General features: G+C 37.0%; 1 protein-coding gene across 8 annotated transcripts in view; it reads right to left on the reverse strand.

Annotated features, from left to right (window-relative positions):
* The window catches only part of GRK4 (G protein-coupled receptor kinase 4), a 132,387-nt gene that overhangs the window by 15,594 nt on the left and 95,375 nt on the right, over positions 1 to 21,418 (reverse strand). For all 8 annotated transcript variants that reach the window (XM_020992169.2, XM_020992167.2, XM_078148771.1 and 5 more), the window contains 3 exons: positions 10,365 to 10,402; positions 7,879 to 7,968; positions 4,276 to 4,484 (listed from right to left, as the gene is read on the reverse strand). In XM_020992169.2, coding sequence (XP_020847828.1) covers positions 4,276 to 4,484; positions 7,879 to 7,968; positions 10,365 to 10,402 — 337 coding nt within the window. The remainder of the gene's footprint in view (positions 1 to 4,275; positions 4,485 to 7,878; positions 7,969 to 10,364; positions 10,403 to 21,418) is intronic.

Raw genomic sequence — 21,418 nt, forward strand, 5'->3', positions numbered from 1 at the left:
TCAAGGACAGAGATTTTGGGGCAGGTTTTTTTTTTACCTTTTTTACAGGGAAGGAAATATTAGCCCCTTTTCAAGTGTGATCTGAGAAATGGACCCAGAGTTTCTTTGGATTTCCCACTAGAGAGATGTATTAGAATCTAGAATCATACCCCTTGGGCAAATTGAAGTTTCCTATGAGGAGGTGAACATATAAGCATATGTAATAATTTATACATTGCTATACCCATGATAAATAAGTCCTTGAAGCCAACTGGAACCTGGGCAGAATTAATCTTGTGAGAGGAGCTGTCTGAGCCAGCCTCCTCTTGATAAGCTTCAGTTTGGGTGGGCATTAGTGAATCTTGGTACTCTCTACTGGGAGTTTTCTTCCTCCTATACCTCTATTACAAAAATTGCCCCTTACTTATTACATTGTCACTGCCACTCTTCCTAATATGACTCCTTCCTCATTTCTTTCCCACTTTGCTATGCCTAGAAATGATCTTGAATTTTTGCCTTGATTTTGAATATTCTTTGATTTCTTCATCTCAAACTGTTTCTCTCCCATTTGAGCTTCATTTTGTTTGATGAAACTTTGATTTCATATTTGGATCATGCCTTGGGACCATCATATTCACATGTCTACTTCTAGTCTGGAAAATGATGCCTTGAATTTGGACTGGTCTCTTTTGCCCTTTTAGAATGACGGTCCTCAAAAACACTGAGTTATAGAGACAATGCCCGGCCTACTTTGTGTTATAGGACAGGACAAAGAGCAAGTAATAAATATTACTCATTTCATTTATTACTCCTTGGGTATGCTCGTTGGGAGACAGAGAAAAATCATAGTATTGCCAGTCTCTGTTATATGTTTCACATTTAATTTCATGTGAATTATATTTTTTCTACAGGCAGTAACCAAAATTGTTACAAATTTACTAAGAGAGAATGGCCAAACAAATTATGGTATATGAATGTAATGGAATGTTATTACACGATAAGAGATGGGAAATGGATAGCTTTAGAAGAAATTGGGAAGATCTCTAGGAAATAATGTAGAATGAAGCAAGCAGAACAAGAAGAACAATTTATACAAATAAACAACTTTGAAAGACTTTAGGACACTGATCAATTCAATGATAAATCATGAGCTCTTAGGACTGAAGATGAAATATTCTACCCACCTCTTATCAGAGAAGTGATGGACTTAAGAATGAAAAAATGATACATATCTATTTGGACATGACTAATGTGAGAATCTGTTTTGCTGGACTGTGTATATTTGTTGAGGGTTTGCTCTTTTTTTTTTAATTGTTCAATAGAGAAGACATAGTAGTAAGTAGAGATAATAAATGCTTATAAAAATAAATTTATTTCCTTTAAAAAATAAAGTTTGCTTAGAGGATTATACTTCTATTGCTTCTTTTGTTAATATGTTGTATTAGGAAGAACCTTGGCAAATAATGTCATGAAAGTCTGGCTTCACGTTCCAGCTCTGTCAATTACTACACATGTGACCTGGAGCCAATATCTTACTTATGTTACCCTTAGTTTTCTCATCTATGTAAGACTCATTCCAGCTCTAACATTGTTATGACTGTGATGAAATCAGTTTTTGCTTATTCTTTAAAATGTTACAGAAAAGCAACGGAAAAAGTAAGATCTGGGTTTGAATTCTTGGGAAAGTCAAAGAATCTTAGAACATTACAACAGGAAGGAACATTAGAAATCATTGAGTCAAACCTCTTCATTTGATACTTTTTACTGTTTGAACTTCAGCTTACTTGGTTTTGACACTTGGCCTTTCTTCTAAAAGGTCAACTGTCTCAAGCATATTTTCCTTCCTCAATTGTGGAGCCCCACACAGAGCGAATATCTGAATGATTAGTTATTTATATTTAAGTATTTACCCTGAAAATATATGTTAATGAAAACTTCTATATAAATTATAAGTATTAGCTATTTAAAATCAAGGGCCAGCATTATCTGTAGTAGGGACAAGCTAGAAGCCTTTCCAGTAGAATAAGGAGTAAAGCAATAAAGTCCATTATTATTCCCACTATTCAATATTGAATTAGAAATGCTTATAGCAATAAGACAAGAACAAGAAACAAAAGGAAAAAGCATAGGCAGAGAGGAAGAAAAACCATCACTTTCTGCAGGTGACATAATAATTTACTTAGAGTATGCAAGACAGTCAAATAAAAAAATAATCACAACAATTGGGCACTTCAGCAAAGTTGCAAGATATAAAATAAACCCATACAAATCATCTACACTTCTGTATATTATGAAGAAAACACAGTAGGAAGAGACAGAAAGAGAAATTCCATTTAAAATAACTACAGATAGTATAAAATACATGGGTGTCTACCTGCCAAGACAAACACAGGAATTTTATGAATACAATTACAAAACAATATTTATACAAATAAAGACAGACTTAAGTAACTGGAGAAATATAATTGTTCACGGGTAGGCTAAGCCAATACACACACACACACACACACACACACACACACATCTATATCTATATCTATCCATCTATCTATCTATATATGGCAAAACTAAATTAATTTACTTATTCAGTGCCATATAAAACAAAGGACTACTTTACAGAGCTAGAAAACACAATCAAATTCATCTGGAGGAACCAAAAGTAAAAAAAATCAAGGGAATCAATGAAAAAAATGTGTAGGAAGGAGGTCTACTAGCACCTGATCTCAAACTACACTATAAAATTATAATTGTGAAAACAATTTGATACTGAGTACTGAGTAAGAAAGAGAGAAGTTTATCATTATAAGAGATTAGGTATTAGGTACACAGTATTTGGAGAAGCAAACGAGCATAGTAACCTAGTGTCTGATAAACCCAAAGAACCCAGCTGCTGGAGCAAGAACTCATTATTTGACAAAACCTGTTTCGGAAACAAGCATACAGTTAGGTAGAAACTAGGTGTACAGCAGTATCTCACACTGTATACCAGGATTAAGTTCCAAACGGATACATGATTTAGACATAAAGGATGACATAACAAGCAAATTAAAGGAAAATGAAAGAAATTACTTGTTGGCTCTATGGATAAGAGAAGAGTTTATGACCAAACAAAAAGACAGAAAGGCTCATAGGAGGTAAAACAGGTGATTTTAACTACAAAAAATTTTTAAAAGTTTCTGCACAAACAAAACCAATGCAGCAAAAATTAGAAGGGAAAAAGAAACTGAGGGGAAAAGTCTTTGTAGCAAGTTTCTCTGATAAAGGTTTCCTTTTTAAGATACAAAAATATGTTTGAGTCAAAATTATATGAAGAGCCATTCTCTGATAGATGGTAAAGAATAAGAACAGTCAGTTTTAAGAAAAAAATCCAAGCTATCAATAGTCAAATTAAAAAAGATGCTCTAAATCAGTAGTAATTAGAGAAATGCAAACTAAAACAACTCTGAGGTACCAACTCACACTCTTGAGATTGGCTAAGTTGATAAAAAAAGGGAAATGATGAATGCTAGAGGAGCTGTGGGAAAACAGATTCTAATGCATTGTTACTGGAGTTATGAACTGGTCCAACCATTCAGGAGGGCAATTTGGAACTACGGCCAAAAAATTATTAAACTGTACATACTCTCTGGCCCAGCAATATCATCACTGGATTGATACCCCAAAAGATCAAAGAAAGAGGAAAAGGACTCATTTGTACAAAAATATGTATACCAGCGGTTTTTGTGGTGGCAAAGAATTGGAAACTGAGGGAATGTTCCTCAAATGGAGAATGGCTGCACAAATTATAGTACATGACTGTGATGGAAAACTATTGTGTTATAAGAATGAAGGGGATGGTTTCAGAAAGACCTGGGAAGACTTGTATGAACTGATGCAGAATGAAGTAAGGAGAAGCAGGAAAGCACTTAGTACAATAATAACAATACTGTAAGGACAATTAATTCTAAAAGACTTTGAAACTCTGATGTACACAATGACCAACCACAGTTCCAAAGGACTCAGGATAAAACATACTACCCATACTCATAGAGAGAGGAACAGATCAGAGCACATTTTCTTTTCCTTCTTTCCATTTTTTTTTTGACATGGCTAATGCGGGAATTATTGTGCATGCCTATATATAATTGCAATGGGTTTTGTTTTTCTTGCCTTCTCAATGAGTGGAGAAGGCGGAGGGGGAGAGAATTTGGAACTGAAAAAATACAACTGAATTTTAAAAAAGAAAACTACTATAATTACAATGCTTTAAAATGTATTAGAAATTTATTTTCCAAACCTCTATATATCTTCACCCACCATCCTGCAGATAGACTGCGCCTCCTCTGAAAACTTCTCGGAGTACACTTCTTGGTCTTCCTTCACTCTGCGGTCTACCTCCTCACGTTTGACTTTCTCTTTGCGTTTTCTGAATGGTGATTGTCCCTGAATCATTTCATAAATTAGGCAGCCGAGTCCCCACCAATCAGGACTAAATGTATAGTTTTCATTATTGATAACTTCTGGAGCTGCATAAAAGAAACAGAAAAAAAGTTTTAATTAAAATAACACATAAGATTATCTTATAACTAATTCAAAATATTTCAATATTTAAAAGGATTTGTGTTTTCTTCTATGTGGATATTCCCTTCACCAAAGCAGGGGCAATCCCTTTACAATTTTGTGGACAGTTTTGGAAAGTTCCAGTGAATCTCAAATTCATTACTGTGCAGCTAACTTGGATAATGACCCTTTCTGGACTTAATTAAACTTGTCTTTAAATGACATCCATACAGTCTATTACTAGAACTGTTCTTGAAAACTTTCCAGATTGGTAGGATAAACATGCTAAAAGCTTACCCCCAAGCACCAAAGGTTATACCTCCAAGCCACAGTGAGGCATTATAGAATGTTATTCAAGGAATTCCAAATAAAAAAACCAGAACTTTATATTTTTAATATTCAAAGAACATGAAACCAACCTGGAATGACTAAACATCTGATACTAGGATGTTCCAGGCAAAATGTAGGATTGTGCATGTGTATCTCCTTCTCCGGTTCTGACTCTCAATAACGTCCCATTTTTTTTTACACTTAGCACAATGCTGGACACCCGAGTGTTTTATAAATGCTTGTTAAATGACTATCAGCTTGCTCACCATCATCTAGCCCAGTCAAAACTACTGATAGATAGCCAGAAGAAGCAGCAAAATGAGAAGTGTACTCTCCTGATGAGAATGGGACTTCTGGCCCTCGTTCACAGGGCTTTGTGACATTCAAATTTTCATGCACTGAAAACTCCTATTAATTAACTCTAGTCATCTAACATGTACTTAATACAGATATAAGGTAATTTTTACTTTCTGTTGGACTTAAAAGATTATCACTTCCAAATTCATGAAACTTTAAAGTGGTTAGAAGGCTGTATATAGTGAGGGGCTCTGGAGGACTTAAAAGTAATCTTTATTCTACTCTAACTGTAAATATCTCCATTTCCTTGTGTGAGGAATCAAAACTGTGGATCCTATATATCAAGGGAATGACAGGGATATAGTTCACCTAAATTTTAGAAAAGCTTCTGGAAAAAAAAAACCCAACAACCCCATCTCATTTGATTCTTCTGGAGAAGATGGAGAGATAGGGATTAGATGAGAACATAGTGAGATGGGTTCAGAACTAGTTGGACTCAAAGATGGGCTGCAAAACAGTTCAGTGTTGATGGGGCTAGGGGTCCCTAGTGGAACACCCGGGGGGAAACTGTTTTGACATTTTTTTTTTTTGGTGAGGCAATTGGGGTTAAGTGACTTGCCCAGGGTCACACAGCTAGTAAGTGTCAAGTGTCTGAGATTGGATTTGAACTCAGGTCCTCCTGACTCCAAGGCTGGAGCTCTATCTACTGCACCACCTAGTTGCCCCTGTTTTAACATTTTTATCAACTACTTGGAAAGAAGCACAGATAGCATGATCATCAAATCAGCAAATGACATCAAGTTGTGGGAGATGGCTAACACACTGGATAACACATTGAGGATCTAAAAGGACTAAATTTCATAAGATAACATTAAAAAGAGATACACGTAAACACAAAAAAATCAACTTCACAAACAGCAGAGACATGGCTAGATATAGTTGTAGTGAACTGTAAACTAAATCTTAGTCAGCTATGTGAGGGGCTAACTAAAAAAGCTAATGGGATCTTGGATTGCATTAAGAGAAAGTGTAATTTCCAGGAATAGTGAAGTGATAGTTGCACTATGTTGAATGCTGGCCCCATCAGACCACATCTGTGTTATTATGTTTAGTCTGGGAACCACAGTTTAAAAAGTCAACAAGTCAACAAGCGTTCATTAAGCACTTGCTACGTGCTAAGCACTGGGCACACAAATATCATCATAAAGAAAAACAGCCCTTACTCTCAAGGAGCTTATATTTAAAAGGGAGAAGGAACACAAAAGAAAGTTGAAGGCAGAGGGAGAATAAGCCATTTGGGGGGGACAGGAAAAGAAGTCCAGAGAGTCATGAGCAAGGCCTGGAAAAGAATGAAGTCATGGCTGGCTAGGACATCTTCCTAGCCAGAACGGAGGTTCTGGAAGGAATCAGACAACCAAAGGAAGAAGATGCAAGGTGGAAGACACTTCCAGTGTAAGAGATCTAGAGGGGCAGTGAACTTCCAGGAGAAAAGGATTCTCTGGCTGGACAGTATTCAAAGGACAATCAGGATGCAGAAACACATTGAGTCCATGTCATATAATAATCCATTGAATGAACTGGGCACATTTAGCCTGGAGAAGAGAAGACTTATGGCAGTGAGGAACATGACAGCTGACTTCATGTATTTGAAGGCCTGTCGCATAGAAGGATCAGAACTGTTCTCTGGGGTCCCAGAGGCAGAACCAAGAGCAATGGGCAGCAGCTCAAAGTGCCTCATTTAGGACAGAGGTCAGGAACAACGTCCTAACAATAAGAAGTGTACAAAAGTGAACTGGACTGCCTTGACTGGCGGTCGCTGCTTTCTCCTTTGAGGTCTTCAGGCAGGGTTTGGATGACCACTTGTTAGTATGCTAAAATGAAGATTCCTATCACATAGGGACCAGATGGCTGCTAAGGTCCCTTCCAATAGTCAAATCTGATAATTCTGCCTTTTGAAACTCTTCTGAAGCCATCAATGAATGAATGAATGAAAAAAGCATTTAACAGATACTCACTCTGTGCAAAACAATGTGCTAAACAGTGTGGATATAACAGAACATTAGGGTTAGCCCCTCCTTTCAGGGAGGTCACATTCACACATAGGAGGAGACTATACCTACAGGAAGCTTTGGCTGTATGTAAAATGGAAAGGTACCTTGGTGTTTAGTGTATGGTGTCAAAGCAGATAATAATTCATCTTCTTTAACATTATTTACATTGACAAAACTACATCCATTTCTGATGGTGAAATATTTGACAGGGCCAAGGCTTCTGGTCCGTCTAGAACTTTCCCTTCTGGGTCTTAAACCCCCGGGCGTGCTGAGGAGGTGGTCCCTGCCTGTTGGTGGCCGTTGTTCAGCAGGTGATTTTGGTGGGGGGGAGGACAGCAGGGCCCCTTCTTCAGAGGGCTTGCACCCCTCAGTGATGGCTGTGAGGCCTGGAAGCAGGGTTGCTGGTCTAGGCAATGCTATTCCTGGGGCTCTTAGACTCAAGGCCCTGTGGCTATCTACATCATAGTCTGAGAAGAAGTGATGGTCAAGGTGGTATCAGTGGTTTGAGTAGACTTGCACATGCTATTTACTGCCTCTCCGCCTACCCTGCCAATCAATCAATTAACAAGCATTTACTATGTGCTACGCACTGTGCTAATCTTTAGGGACACAAAGAAACAGTCTTTGTTCACAGAGAATGTTATGTGAAAGCAATTTAAAGAATTACAAACATATCACATACCCATATAGCCAACTGTTCCAACTCTTCCTCGGATTGTTTCTCCTTCTGGGATCTGCATAGCTAGCCCAAGATCTGAGATGCGGATATGTCCTATTCATGTTAAAAAAAAATGTAAAAGCAAATGAAACTAAAACATCAACACTGAAAATAAGAATCATGAATCAAAGCTTTGTCTTAAAACCATTGAAACTGATTCACATTCTGAAACATTTACTTTAAATGATCACATTACCATCTTGACATTTACCAAAAATATCATCAATTCATTTTCATCACCAACAAGAAATGAAATTATGGCTGGCCATTTATCCATCACGACCCAGGCATACAAACACTTCAAGAAACCAAAACACAGTATTTATTTTCTCACTGACAGAAGACGAGTAGGTTACAGGGGCGTAAAAAAGTGTTCAGCTTATTGGTAATATGGTTGATAAATTAACCCCTTTGGTAAATAAGTGCAAATGGATTACACACAATACAGAAATATGAAAGTAATTATGACAGAGGATTATCTTTTGAAGGATGAGTGAAAAGGGAATCTGGAATGGCATTTTATTTATTTATATTAAATATGACTAAGACTATACCAGTGGCTAATGTATGAAGCTGGAGTAAGAGATTTCTATGGTATAACTCTTTCTTATTATTGTCAGTTTCTAATTGGTAATAGGCTGCTGCATTTTGAAACTCTGTCAAATTTTCTTAAGTCCTTCTGTAGATATCCTAATTGATAGTTTAATATATTAGAGAGAATGTATTCTTGACTCTTAAGTAAACCTTTCTATATCACCAGCATGGTTCCTATGAAAGGAAATAAATTCTAGAATTTATTGGCATCTGCACATATAAAGTAAGAAGATTAACTCTTAAGCAAAGAAAATGAAGTGATCTGCCCAATGTTCCCTGTGTAGTTCAGCAGAGGTGGGATCTGAAATAACCAAAGGAAGAGATGGAATGCTTATCAATTGTGCAGATGATACACAGCCAGGAAGGAGAACTAAAGAACATAATGGAGGCTACAACACTGGGCAGAATCTAATAAGATGCCTTTACAGTCTTAGAAGTCTTACACGTGAGCTAAAATCACTTTCACAAGTACAAGGTAGGGGAGACACGGCCTGACAGAAATTAGCCTTAGAATGATCTGGGGTTTTTGGTGGATAGCAAGCTCAGTGAGACAAGAGTCTGCTATGGCAGCCAAGAAAGCGGAAGAGGAACTCACATTGCACTGAGAGAGGAATTAGCAGGTGACAATCCCATTATATTTTGTCCTGATCGGATACCTGCAATAGGAGCCCTGTATCACAGGAACACATCAGTCTAGAGCTGGAAGGGATCTCAGAGGCAGGCTATCTGTCTCGTCCAGCCTCCCTGTTTCACAGATGAGGAAGCTGGGGGCCAGAGAGCTCGAGTGCCTTGTCCAAAGACACAAAGATAGAAAGCACCAGAGTGCGGATTTTAAGATAGGTCCTCTGGCTCTGGAGTCAGTGCTTTTGTTCAGTTCTATGTGTCATGTTTTAGGAAGGACACTCCCTCAGGCCTCCACTGCACTCTGGCTGCATGGGTGACTATGAAGGACCCTCCACTCAAGTTGGGCTTATCCACCCAACATACAGGAGGGCCCACATTCTATTGAGGGTACACCCCCTAAGAGCTATCTGTACTGGTTGATGAACCATGCCCTATAGGCAAGGGCCCAGGCCAACATGGCAGTAGAAACATCGGGAAAGAGCCTTAACAACCCCACCTGTACAGCTCAGGCAAGCACAGATACTGGTCAGTGTTAGAAGGGTGGGGGACAAGGGAGGAGACAGGATATAACAAAGCAAGAGGCTTCAGAGCTACAAGATTGTGCAGCAACAGTTAATATTTCTCCTCTTCTCCAGTTGTGATCCTTAATTACTTCCCTTTTCTGTCCTTTTCATAGCGGGATGGGGAGGGGGTGTGTGATTAATTTTCGAATCACTGAAAGGATTTTGGCAAATGTTCTAATGTTCTAATTAGAAGTTACATCTAATCTTTGCCTTTCCCCCAACTTTCATACACAAAGATTTTCATATACAAAGAACAATAGAAAAAGAAATCGGTATATGAAACAAGGTTTCCTCTCAAAAAGTATATATTAAATTTAAGATGGTAATACTAACTGCCCTATTTGTATGTGTCTCTTTCTGATCTCTTTTGGGTTTCAGTTCATTTTTTTCCTTTTTCATCTGTATCACTAATCCCCATTCCCCCCATAACACTACATCTAAAAAATAAAAGTTCTTTCTTGCCACAGTTGGTGGTGTCTGAAAATGTATGTCTCATTCTACACCTCTAGTCCCCCATCTCTCTAAAGCATGCTTCATCACTACAGAGCTGGAGCAGTGACTGGACTACACTCACCACATCTATTACGTTTTAATAGTCTAAAAAGATGCAAATCAGGATCCTGTTAATGAATGTAATTGTTTATAGGTTGAAGGCATGCCATCACTTACCACGATCATCCAGGAGAATGTTTTCTGGCTTCAAATCCCTATAAATTAAATAACATAAACAAAAGCAAAATTGTAACCTCTAGTTGCAAAACAGTAATTATCATATTTGCTTCAAAGGCTCTAAGACAAGAAAAAAAGTATAAGTAAAAAGAAACTAACCAACTCACAACTACGTAATGTTGTTAGAGTATTCTAATTTTCACAATCTAAACTGAATAAAACAAGGATGACAATCTGAAGACTGGATGACACTGTAAAAGGAAAAAAAGTTAATTTATTTTAGCCCAAGGAAAGATATGTTACTCAAAAGGATTTCATCTAGTTTGAAATGTTAAATGTTTGACTTCAAATTTAGTAGATAAATCAGGCTAATATTCTCCTATCAGACATAATTAAATAGTTCTCAATGACATTTCTAAACCATAAATGAAAATTTATTTGAAGTGAGGGCCACTGAATTAATCAATCAACAAGTATTTATTAAGTGCCTACTATAGTCCAGATATTGTGCTAGGGACAGAAAAACAGAAACGAAAAGTCCCTCCTTCAAAAGCGTTTATATGACATGAAGTGAAAACAGGGTCGAAGTCACACCTCTGACATGATCTAACTACATGACTGTGCAAATCATTTGACCTCTCTGATCCTCATTTCATCATCTGTAAGAGAGGGTAATAATGCAAGCACTAATCTCACAGGGTTGTTGTGAGGTTCAAATGAGAAGATGCTGATAAAGCTCTCTGCCTTAAATGCTGGGTAATTATTGTTGTTGTTACAGAGACATGTATATAAGAGTATATACAAAACATACAAATACAGAGTAATTTTTATGGGGAGACTGATCAGGAGTGGAATTTAAATTGAGTTCTGCAGAAAACAGAGAATTCTCAGAGGAGAAGGTGAAATGGGAAGGCATCTCAGACATGGGAGTCAGCTTGTGTCAAGGCCCTAAAGTGCTGTAAGGACCAAGAAGGCCAGCTGGGCAGAACCAAAGCATGAATGAAGAAGAGAGTCCATATGGCACCAGCCTGCAAAGGTAGGCTGGTCCCAGATTGTGAAGGCCTTTCAATGCCAAACAAACGAGCTTGTATATCTGCTTCTAAAGGCAAAAGAGTATCACACTGCAATTTATTGAGCAGGAGAGTGACATCTCAGATCCGTGCTTGAAGAAAGTCATTTTGGCAAGTGTGTAGAAGATGGATTGTGACAGTCAGTCAATAAGCATTCACTAGGAGTCTACTTTGTTCCAGGCACTATGCTTAAGTGCTGGGAATGCAAAAAGAAGTCAAAGAGAGTTCCTACCCTCAAGGAACTTACAATCTAACAGGGAAGACAACTTGCAAATAAATATATACAGATCAAGTTATATAATTAAAAAAATAATCAAAAGAGGGAAGAATTAAGAGGGTTTGGGAAAGGTTTCCTGCAGAAGACAGGATTTAGTTGGGACTTAAAGAACACAGTAGGTAGAGATAAGGTGGGAGAGTGTATCAGGCATGGGGGACAGCCAGAACAATGTGGAGATCCACAAGATGGAGTGTCCTTTTTGCATAAGAGCAAGGAGGCCATTGTCACTGGATCAAAAACCATGTCACCACGGTGGTAAGGTTGAAGGAGGTTGGAAAAATGGGAGGGGCTCAGTTTTTAAAAGGCTTTGAATGCCAAACAGAAGGGTTTTATATTTGACTCTGGAGGCAATAAGAAGATGCTGGAGTTTATTGAGGAGTGGGAGGGGTGTGTGTGTGTGTGTGTGTGTGTGTGTGTGTGTGTGTGTGTGTGTGTGTGTATGTGTGTGTGTGTGTGTGTGTGTGTGTGTGTGACATAATGAGACCTGAACTTTAGGAAAATCACTTTACTGGATGAATGGAGAATGGACTGGAGTAGGGAGAGACTTGAGTCAGGCAGACCCCCCAGCCGGCTAGAGCTACTGCAGTGTCAGAAGTGAGAAGGGGGTATACTCAGAGATATTACAGAGATAAAAGGCCTTGGAAACAGACTGGATGTGGGAGTGGTGAGAGATACTACAGAATCTAGGACGACATTTAGATTGTGAACCTGAGGGACTGATGGATGGTGTTGGCCTCAACTGTAATAGGGAAGTTAGGATGCGGGGAAGGTTTAGGGGAAAAGATAATGAGTTCTGTTTGGGATATACTGAGTTTAATATGTCTACTGGACATATACTTCAAGATGTCTGAAAGGACCTGAGCTCAAATCCAGCCTCAGACACATAACACTTACTAGCTGTGTGACTCTGGGCAAGTCACTTAACCCCAACTGCCTCACCAAAAAAGAAAAAAAAAAGATGTCTAAAAGACAGCTGCAGATGTAAAGTTCAGATAAGAAAAACAACTTGTCTAAGACCACATGGCTAGTGGAAGGGGCAAAAATGAGATTTAAACTCAGGTCTCCCAACTCCAAATCCAGCTATTTCCACTATACTGCAGATGTCTCTGCTGCTCAACAAGCCACTGCTTCTTCTACAGTGAGAAAGATGTCACCTGTTTTTCATTCTACAATCCAACTCACCCAATAGATATAAGAGACCCAATGAATATTAATTTCTGGGTTAGATGGCAAAAATTAATATAAAATATTTCTCTTCAATCATCCCAAATGAAATCTGTCAGGCCTTTTCACGACAAACTACATTTCACCACACACAAGTATTAGGGTCTTTTTGAAAGACAAAAATACCACACTGCCACCAAGAGTTTATCATTTAGATTTATCATATCAATTTGACCAATTCTTAACAACAGTTTTAGTTACTTATCATAACAAGTAGCTTTCCTATGAACAGAACGACAAATGGAAACAGAGCTGTGCCACAAGTTTACATTTGTTAATTTTTATGAAATCAAACCCTAGCAAGAATCATCCAAAATCCACATGAGGTTCTTGAATCTAGCTGTTTAGTTTTAGGTTGCTGACATTGACAAATATTTGTATAAACACATGTTGGCAGATGCAATTTTCTCAGCATCAGAGAAAAAAGCTGAGGCTGGGTTTATCTGGCTCATGGTGAATTAATGACCATAGCAGCTATATGTTACAATTGCATTACTTGAACATGCAACTGAACATTCTCTTTTTGCCTCTTTATGCCATTATTTCCATTTTTTGTGGGGTTAAAGAATAAATAAAGGCAAGCAGATTTGAATTTAATAGTAGAGATTTTTATCCATTAGTCAACCTATTCTTTGGCTCAAAAAACTCAATGCAAACTACCATTTTTTTTAGGCAAAAAGTTGCTTGTCTCTCCTTTCCTCCCTACCCCTGATCCTTTCCTGCTTTCCTGATCCTTCAAAAGTCTCCTACTGTCTCATTCTTCCTTTCTTCATAATGTAAACACTATCAACAAATGTCCAAATAAATTATTAGTGATGGAAGATATATTTTGATGTATTTAGTTTCAAAAGTGATCAAGTTCATCACAGAAATATTCAAATGTCTTTCATATTTAATAAATCCATATAAGATCAACATGAATTTCTCAATTACTTCTAATCTTGAAATATTTGTGGAGGATCATGCAAATAAAGTGGGCTCTACATAGTTACGGGCCTCTTAAAGTTCTAGATAAAAACAAACTTTTTCAAGTAAAGCAGAAAAAAAGTGCTTGATTTAACGGATGTTAACTGGTTAGGATCAAAGAGATTTTAGAGGCAACCTGGTCTAATACCATTAGAAACTGATAATTGTAGAATTATAGGTTTTACTTTATTTTATTTTTTTCCTTAATAGTATTTAATTTTTTCCAATTACATGTAAAGATAGTTTTCAACATTCATTTTTGTAAAATTTTGAGTTCCAAATTTTTTCCCCTCCCTCTTTACCCCTTTCCCAAAGACAGCAATTTGATATAGGTTATACATGTACAATCATGTTAAACATATTAGTCATGTTGCAAAAGAAGAGTAAGAACAAAAGAGAAAAATCACGAGAAAGAAAAAACAAAAAAAGTGAAAACAGTATGCTTCAATCTGCATTCAGACTCCATAGTTCTTTTTTTGGATGTGGTTAGCATTTTCCATCACAAGCCTTTGGAATTGTCTCAGATCACTGTATTGCTGAGAAGAGCTAAGTCTATCACAGTTAATCTAGTTAAGCTGTTGCTGTTCACCTGGTTCTGCTCACTTCACTCAGCATCAGTTCATGTAAGTCTTTCCAGGTTTTTCTGAAATCTGCCTGCTCATCATTTCTTATAGCACAATAGTATTCCATTACATTGATACACCACAACTTGTTCAGCCATTTCCCAGCTGATGGGCATTCCCTCAATTTCCAATTCTTTGCCACCACAAAAAGAGCTGATATAAATATATTTTGTACATGTAGGTCCTTTCCCCTTTTTCATGATTTCTTTGGGAAATCTAGTAGTGGTATTGCTAGATCAAAGGGTATGCAGTTTGATAGTCCTTTGGACAGAGTTCCAAATTGCTCTCCAGAATGGTTTGATCAGCTCACAACTCCACCAACAATGCACTAGTGTTTCAATTTTCCCACATCTTCTCCAACATTTATTATTTTCCTGCTTTGTCATGTTAGCCAATCTGAAAGATGTGATGTCTTATCTCAGAGTGGTTTTAATTTGCATTTCTCTAATCAATACTGGTTTAGAGCATTTTTATCATATGACTATAGACAGCTTTAATTTCTTTATCAGAAAACTCCCTGTTCATATCCTTTGACCATTTATCAATTGAGGAATGACTTGTATTCTTATAAATTTGATTCAGTTCTCTATATATTTTAGAAATGAGGCCTTTATCAGAGACACTGGTTGTAAAAATTGTTTCTCAGCTTTTGGCTTTCCTTCTAATCTTGGTTGCATTGGTTCTGTGTGTGCAAAACCTTTTTAATTTAAAGTAATCAAAATTATCCATTTTACATTTCATAATGTTCTCTTATCTCTAACAGGTAAAATATTCCTTAGTCTCCTAATTTGTTTATGGTATCATCCCTTACGTCTAAATCATGTACCCATTTCAACCTTATCTTGGTATAGGATGTGAGATGTTGGTCTACGCCTAGGTTCTGCCATATTATTTTCCAATTTTCCCAGCAGTTTCTGTCAAATAGTGAGTTCTGATCCTAGAAGTCGGAATTTTTGGGTTTATCAAACAGTAGATTACTATAGTCATTTACTACTGTGATTTGTGTACCTAACCTATTCAACTGATCCACCACTCTATTTCTAAGCCAGTACCAAATTGTTTTGATGACTGCGGCTTTATAACACAGTTTTAGATCTGGTATGACTAGGCCACCTTCCTTTGCATTTTTTTCTCCCGTTAATTCCCTTGATATTCTTGACCTTTTTTTCTTCCAGATGAATTTTATTATTTTTTCTAGCTCTATAAAATAATTTTTGGTAGTTGGATTGGTGTGGCACTGAATAAGTAAATTGATTTAGGTAGAATTGTCATTTTTATTATATTAGGTAGGCCTACCCATGAGCAATTGATATTTTTCCAATTGTTTGGATCTGACTTTATTTGTGTGAAGAGTTTTGTAATTGTGTTCATATAGTTCCTAGATTTGTCTTGGCAGGTAGATTCCCAGATATTTTATATTGTCTACAGTTATTTTAAGTGCAATATCTCTTTCCATCTTTTGTGGCTGGGCTTTGTTGGTAATATATAGAAATGCTGATGATTTATGTGGATTTATTTATATATTGCAACTCTGCTAAAGTTAATTGTTTCAATTAGGTTTTTATTTATTTTTTTTTGGGGGGGGTGAGGCAATTGGGGTTAAATGACTTGCCCAGAGTCACACAGCTAGTATTATGTGTCTGAGGCCAGATTTGAACTCGGGTCCTCCTGACTCCAGGGCCAGTACCCTATCCACTGGGCCACCTAGTTGCCCCCAAGTAGTTTTTCAGTTGATTCTCTAGGATTCTTTAGGTATACCATCATATCATCTGCAAAGAATAGTACTTTTATTTCCTCTTTGCCTATTCTAATTCCTTCATTTTTTTTTCTTCTCTTATTGCTAAGGCTGACATTTCTAGTACAATACTGAATAAGAGTGGTGATAATGGGCATCCTTGTTTTACCCCTGATCTTTTTGGGAATGCTTCTAGCTTATTCCCATTACATATAATGCTTGCTGATGGTTTTAAATAGACACTGCTTATCATTTTAAGGAGAGTTCCATTTATTCCCATGCTCTCCAGTGCTTTTTAACAGGAATGAGTGCTATTTTTTTTTTTTTGCTTTTAGGCAATTGGGGTTAAGTGACTTGCCCAGGGTCACATAGCTAGTAAGTGTTAAGTGTTTGGCCTGAGGTCAGATTTGAACTCAGGTCCTCCTGACTCCAGGGCTGGTGCTCTATCCACTGTGCCACCTAGCTGCCCCCTGTGCTATATTTTTTTAAATTTTTTTTTCTGCATCTACTGTTAGTTTTGTTATTGATATGGTCAATTATGCAGACAGTTTTCCTAACACTGAACTAGTTCCTGCACTCCTGGTATAAATCCCACCTGGTCATAGAGTATTATCCTCATGATAAACTACTCTAATCTCTTTGCTAATATTTTATTAAGAAATTGTGCATCAATATTCATTAGGGAAATTGGTCTGTAATTTTCTTTGTTTTGGCTCTTCCTGCTTTAGGTATCAGTACCACGTTTGTGTCATAAAAAGAATTTGGTAGGACTCCTTCTTCACCTACTTTTCCAAATAGTTTATATAGCATTGGAATTAGTTGTTCTCTAAATGTCTGGTAGAATTCACTTGTAAATCCATCTAGCCCTAGAGATTTTTTCTTAGGAAGTTCACTGACGGCTTGTTCAATTTCTTTTTCTAAAATGGGATTAAGTATTTTATTTCCTCTTCTGTTAATCTGCTTAATTTATATTTTTTGTAAATATTCATCCATTTCACTTAGATTGTCAGATTTATTGGCATACAGTTACACAAAATTGCTCCACATTTTTGATTTAATTTCTTTTTTAAAAAAATTAACCAAAGGTTTATCTATTTTATTTTTTTCATAAAACCAGCTCTTAGTTTTATTTATTAGTTCAATGGTTTCTTACTTTCAATTTTATTAATCTTTTTTGATTTTCAGAATTTCTAATTTGGTATTTAATTGGGGATTTTTAATTTGTTCTTTTTCTAGCTTTTTTAGTTGCATGCCCAATTCATTGATCTCCTCTTTCTGTTTTATTCAGGTAAGCATTTAGAGATAGAAAATTTCCTCTAAGAACTGCTTTGGCTGCATCCCATAAGTTTTGGTATGTTGTCTCATTATTGTTATTCTCTTTGATGAAATTATTTATTGTTTCTATGATTTATTGTTTGATCCACCTGTTCTTTAGGATTAGATTATTTAGTTTCCAATTAGTTTTTAGTCTATCTTTCCTTGGCCCTTTATTACACGTAATTTTTATTGCATCATGATGTGAAAATGATGCATTTAATATTTCTGCCTTTCATTGTGAGGTTTTTATGAGGATTATAGATTTTAAGCTGAAAGGGCCTTCAGAAGGCACTTAATTCAGTCCTCTCATTTTATAGATGAGGTGACTGAAGTCCAGAAAAGTTACAGGACTTGCCCAAGTCACAAAGGATGTACAGGCAGAGGAGGGATTTGAACCCAAGTTGTCCAATTCAGAATCTGGAGGTATTCTCACTGTTGCACAGGTAGATTCTGCAAATTTTGCTACGGATCGTGATCTTATTGTGAAGAGAAGTTGTATAAAGTAGTAAAAAGCAGATGTAGCAGAGGTTAAACCAAAGTAGACCAATGGATTTATTTCTACTAATTGTATGAAATTAGCAGCTGATAGGAACTGTTTAAGGATAAGACAACAACAATCACCCTTACTCCTACTATTGATAATTTGGGACAATCCAATGATTCAATCATGGGTCCAATGGGCAGTTTACAGGTGGGCAAAGCTATATTCTATGATGTTCTACCCAGTTTGGTCTACTTATGCATATACATTTGGTTACATAAAATGGGACCTTCATTCATCCTTCTTACATGTTTCATGTCTATAAATTTTGATGATTAATACCTTTTACAAAGAAATACTACAGTAAAAAAATTTGCATGCTTGGAAACATCTGACATAAGGTAGGCCACAGGAACCTTAAAGTAACTGACATTAGTTGGTAAAGTTGATTTTAGTATGACTGGCAGATGATTATAACCATCCAATTTTTATCCTCTTTGAAGTATCAAAAGACTTCTTTCAATTATATCTAAGAATGTAAGAGAAACAAACAATTCAAAGTATACTCAGCAAATATATTCATTTTAGTCAGACTTTTAATATTATGCTTTAAATTTTTTTTCTTTTAAGTCAGCATGAATTTGGAGCTAAAGTTTAATTCATATGAGCCAGGGTATGCATAAAAAATTCACAAAATGAAACATCTTCTTCCTCTTTACTGGAGGGCAGAAACCAAATACATGTTTTTTGTTTGCCTATTAAAATCTGAAAATTCAGGGTGCTATTGGAAACATGTAAAGCTTTTGAATTCTGAGATATTAAATATGGCTTTTCTCTTTATATTTATAAATTTCTCCTAAGAAGTAGAATTGTTTATTATTTTGTGCTCCTTATGTGACTACATAAACTTTAAGGCTGTTTATAACCAAAATTATTTTTCCTTGGAATTACCCTTTGAATGCACTAAGAAATGTCAGTGCAGAACAGTGAGATCCAACTATTGATAGATACAACCCACATGGAGGACATTAGACTCTGTTACGGAATCTCTGGTTCCCAAATGCAATTAAAAGAGCTGACTTAAGTTACTGAAAGCATGATTTAGGAAATGATTGTCTTTTCCTATAAACACTTAAAGCTTCATCAGCTAATGGTTACAAAATCCACATTTCTGCGAACTGAAAACAGGAGATGGTCTGTTAATTGTTCTCATCCTTTTGACCTGCTTACACACTCTGGTATAGCATGGGCCAAGAAACAAAACCTGTTTCTTTAGATTTGAAAGTGGGGATAGGAATATATTTGATATATTTTTAATTCCTGTGTATACATACACACAGTGAGTTTCTGTGCTAAAATGTTAAAGCTAAAAATAGTTGTAATTTCTGTAATTCTTTACATTTATATAGTGCTTTAAGAGTTACACAGCACTTTATGTACAACTACTCAGTGATTATCTCCATTTGATCTTCTCACCCGGCTCTACTTCTGAGCTTTTCTATCACTGTCCTAACTGCTTTCCCACCCCAGGGACTTTTCTGCTCCTGTTGCTGGCTCTTTCCTCTCATCAGGGAGTTCTAGCCCAGAACTTCCATTTGAGGAAGAGCCTGGGGCCAACCACTGCTCACTTTCTGGAGTCAGCTCCTGAATCTCTAGAGATGGGCTCTTCTACCTTGCCTGGAGAGGATACCTTCTCTATCTCCCTTTCACCCTTGCACTTTTTAGTACCCTTTTATGTGTTGCCTCCCCAATTAGAATGTAAGCCCCTCAGGTTTGAAACCTAGGTATCATCCTTAACTACTGTCTCACCTATGCCTGCTGACTTCATCTTTGCAACATATCTAATATGTCTCCTTCTCTCCTCTGATATTGCCACCACTCTAGAGCAGGCCTGGACTACAGCAATGTTCTGCTAGTCAGTCTACAAGACCCAAGTTTCTCCTACTCTAGTCAATCCTCCAGTCAATCCCCAGTGATTTTCCTAAAGTGCAGGTCCTACCATATCAAGACCCTACCCAATAAACTCCTATGACTCCCTATCATCTCCAGGATCAAATACAAAATCCTCCAGCAATCAAAACTCTTTAAAACTTAACGCCCTCTTACTTATCCAGTTTTCTTACATCTTACACGGCCCCATTCCCAAACCCCTCGACAACCAAGTTCTCTTCAATCCAGCAACTTAGGCTTTCTGGCTGTTCCTTGAACAAGACACTCCATCTCTTGGCGCCAGGCACTATCACTGGCCCTCTCCCTTGCCTGGAATGCTACCTCTCCTCATCTCTGTCTCCTGGCTTCCTTCCTTCAAGTTCCCCTTCTAGTTTTAATTTGCTCTGCTGATTATTCCTCATTTATCGTGTCACACAGATTGTTTGTACACAGCTGTTTGCATGTTGTCTCTCCCTTTAGATTGTGAGCGCCTTGAGGACAGGACCTGTCTTTACAGGTCCTTGTATCTCCAGTGCTTAGTACAGTGCTTGGCATATAGAAGGTGCTTAATAAATGCTTGCTGACCATGGAATGACCATTCTTATCAATTCTCCTCCATCCCTATTTAGTTTTTCTTGGTTTCCTTCCCTTGTTCTTCTAATCCCCAAGTTTGAGGGTTACCACTCTGCTTCCTCTCCTCTGGGTATTTTTTCCTTCCTAGGTGACATTTTATCATTTGTAAATCTTCAAAGACTGTCTCTCATTAGATTTTTGAGCTCTGTGAAAATAGTCACTATTTTTGCCCTTTTTTTTTTTTGGTATTTCTAGTGCTTAGCAGAATGGCTGGCATATAGTAGGTGCTTAATAGTTTCTTGCTGATTGACCTCTACGCAGATAACTCCCAAATCTTCATCACCAGCCCCAACCTCTCTCTCTGAACATTAAGTATTTCTCATTGCCTATTTAAAATCTCCAAATAAATGTTCCTAGTACTCCAAAAACAACACCCTAAGTTGAATCCATCATTTCCCATTCAAAATTCAACTTACTGCCTAACTTACTTATTTCTCTTGATAGCATCACCATGCTTTCCTAGTGATACACTCTTGAAACTTGATGATTATTTTTGACCTTACCTTTTCTTAGTCAGCTGTCAAATGTGGTACTATCACAGCTATCATTTTTCTCCCCTTCCATTGTAAACATCCTACTTCAGATTCTTATCACCTCAGTTTTTGATTATTGTTAACAGCTTCCTAACTGGTTTCATGTCCTACATACTCAATGTCAATCCATCCTTTATACTGCAGTTAAACTAATATTCTTAATATACAGATGTGATTAAGTCATTCTCTTGCTTTGATGAATGGTTTCCTCATTGGTACATCAAGTAAAACACACACTTGACAGCCAAACATTCAAGGCCCCACAC

This window comes from Phascolarctos cinereus, unplaced genomic scaffold (genome assembly GCF_003287225.1).
Source record: "Phascolarctos cinereus isolate Bilbo 61053 unplaced genomic scaffold, phaCin_HiC Scaffold_9;HRSCAF=440, whole genome shotgun sequence".
NCBI classification, from domain to species: domain Eukaryota; kingdom Metazoa; phylum Chordata; class Mammalia; order Diprotodontia; family Phascolarctidae; genus Phascolarctos; species Phascolarctos cinereus.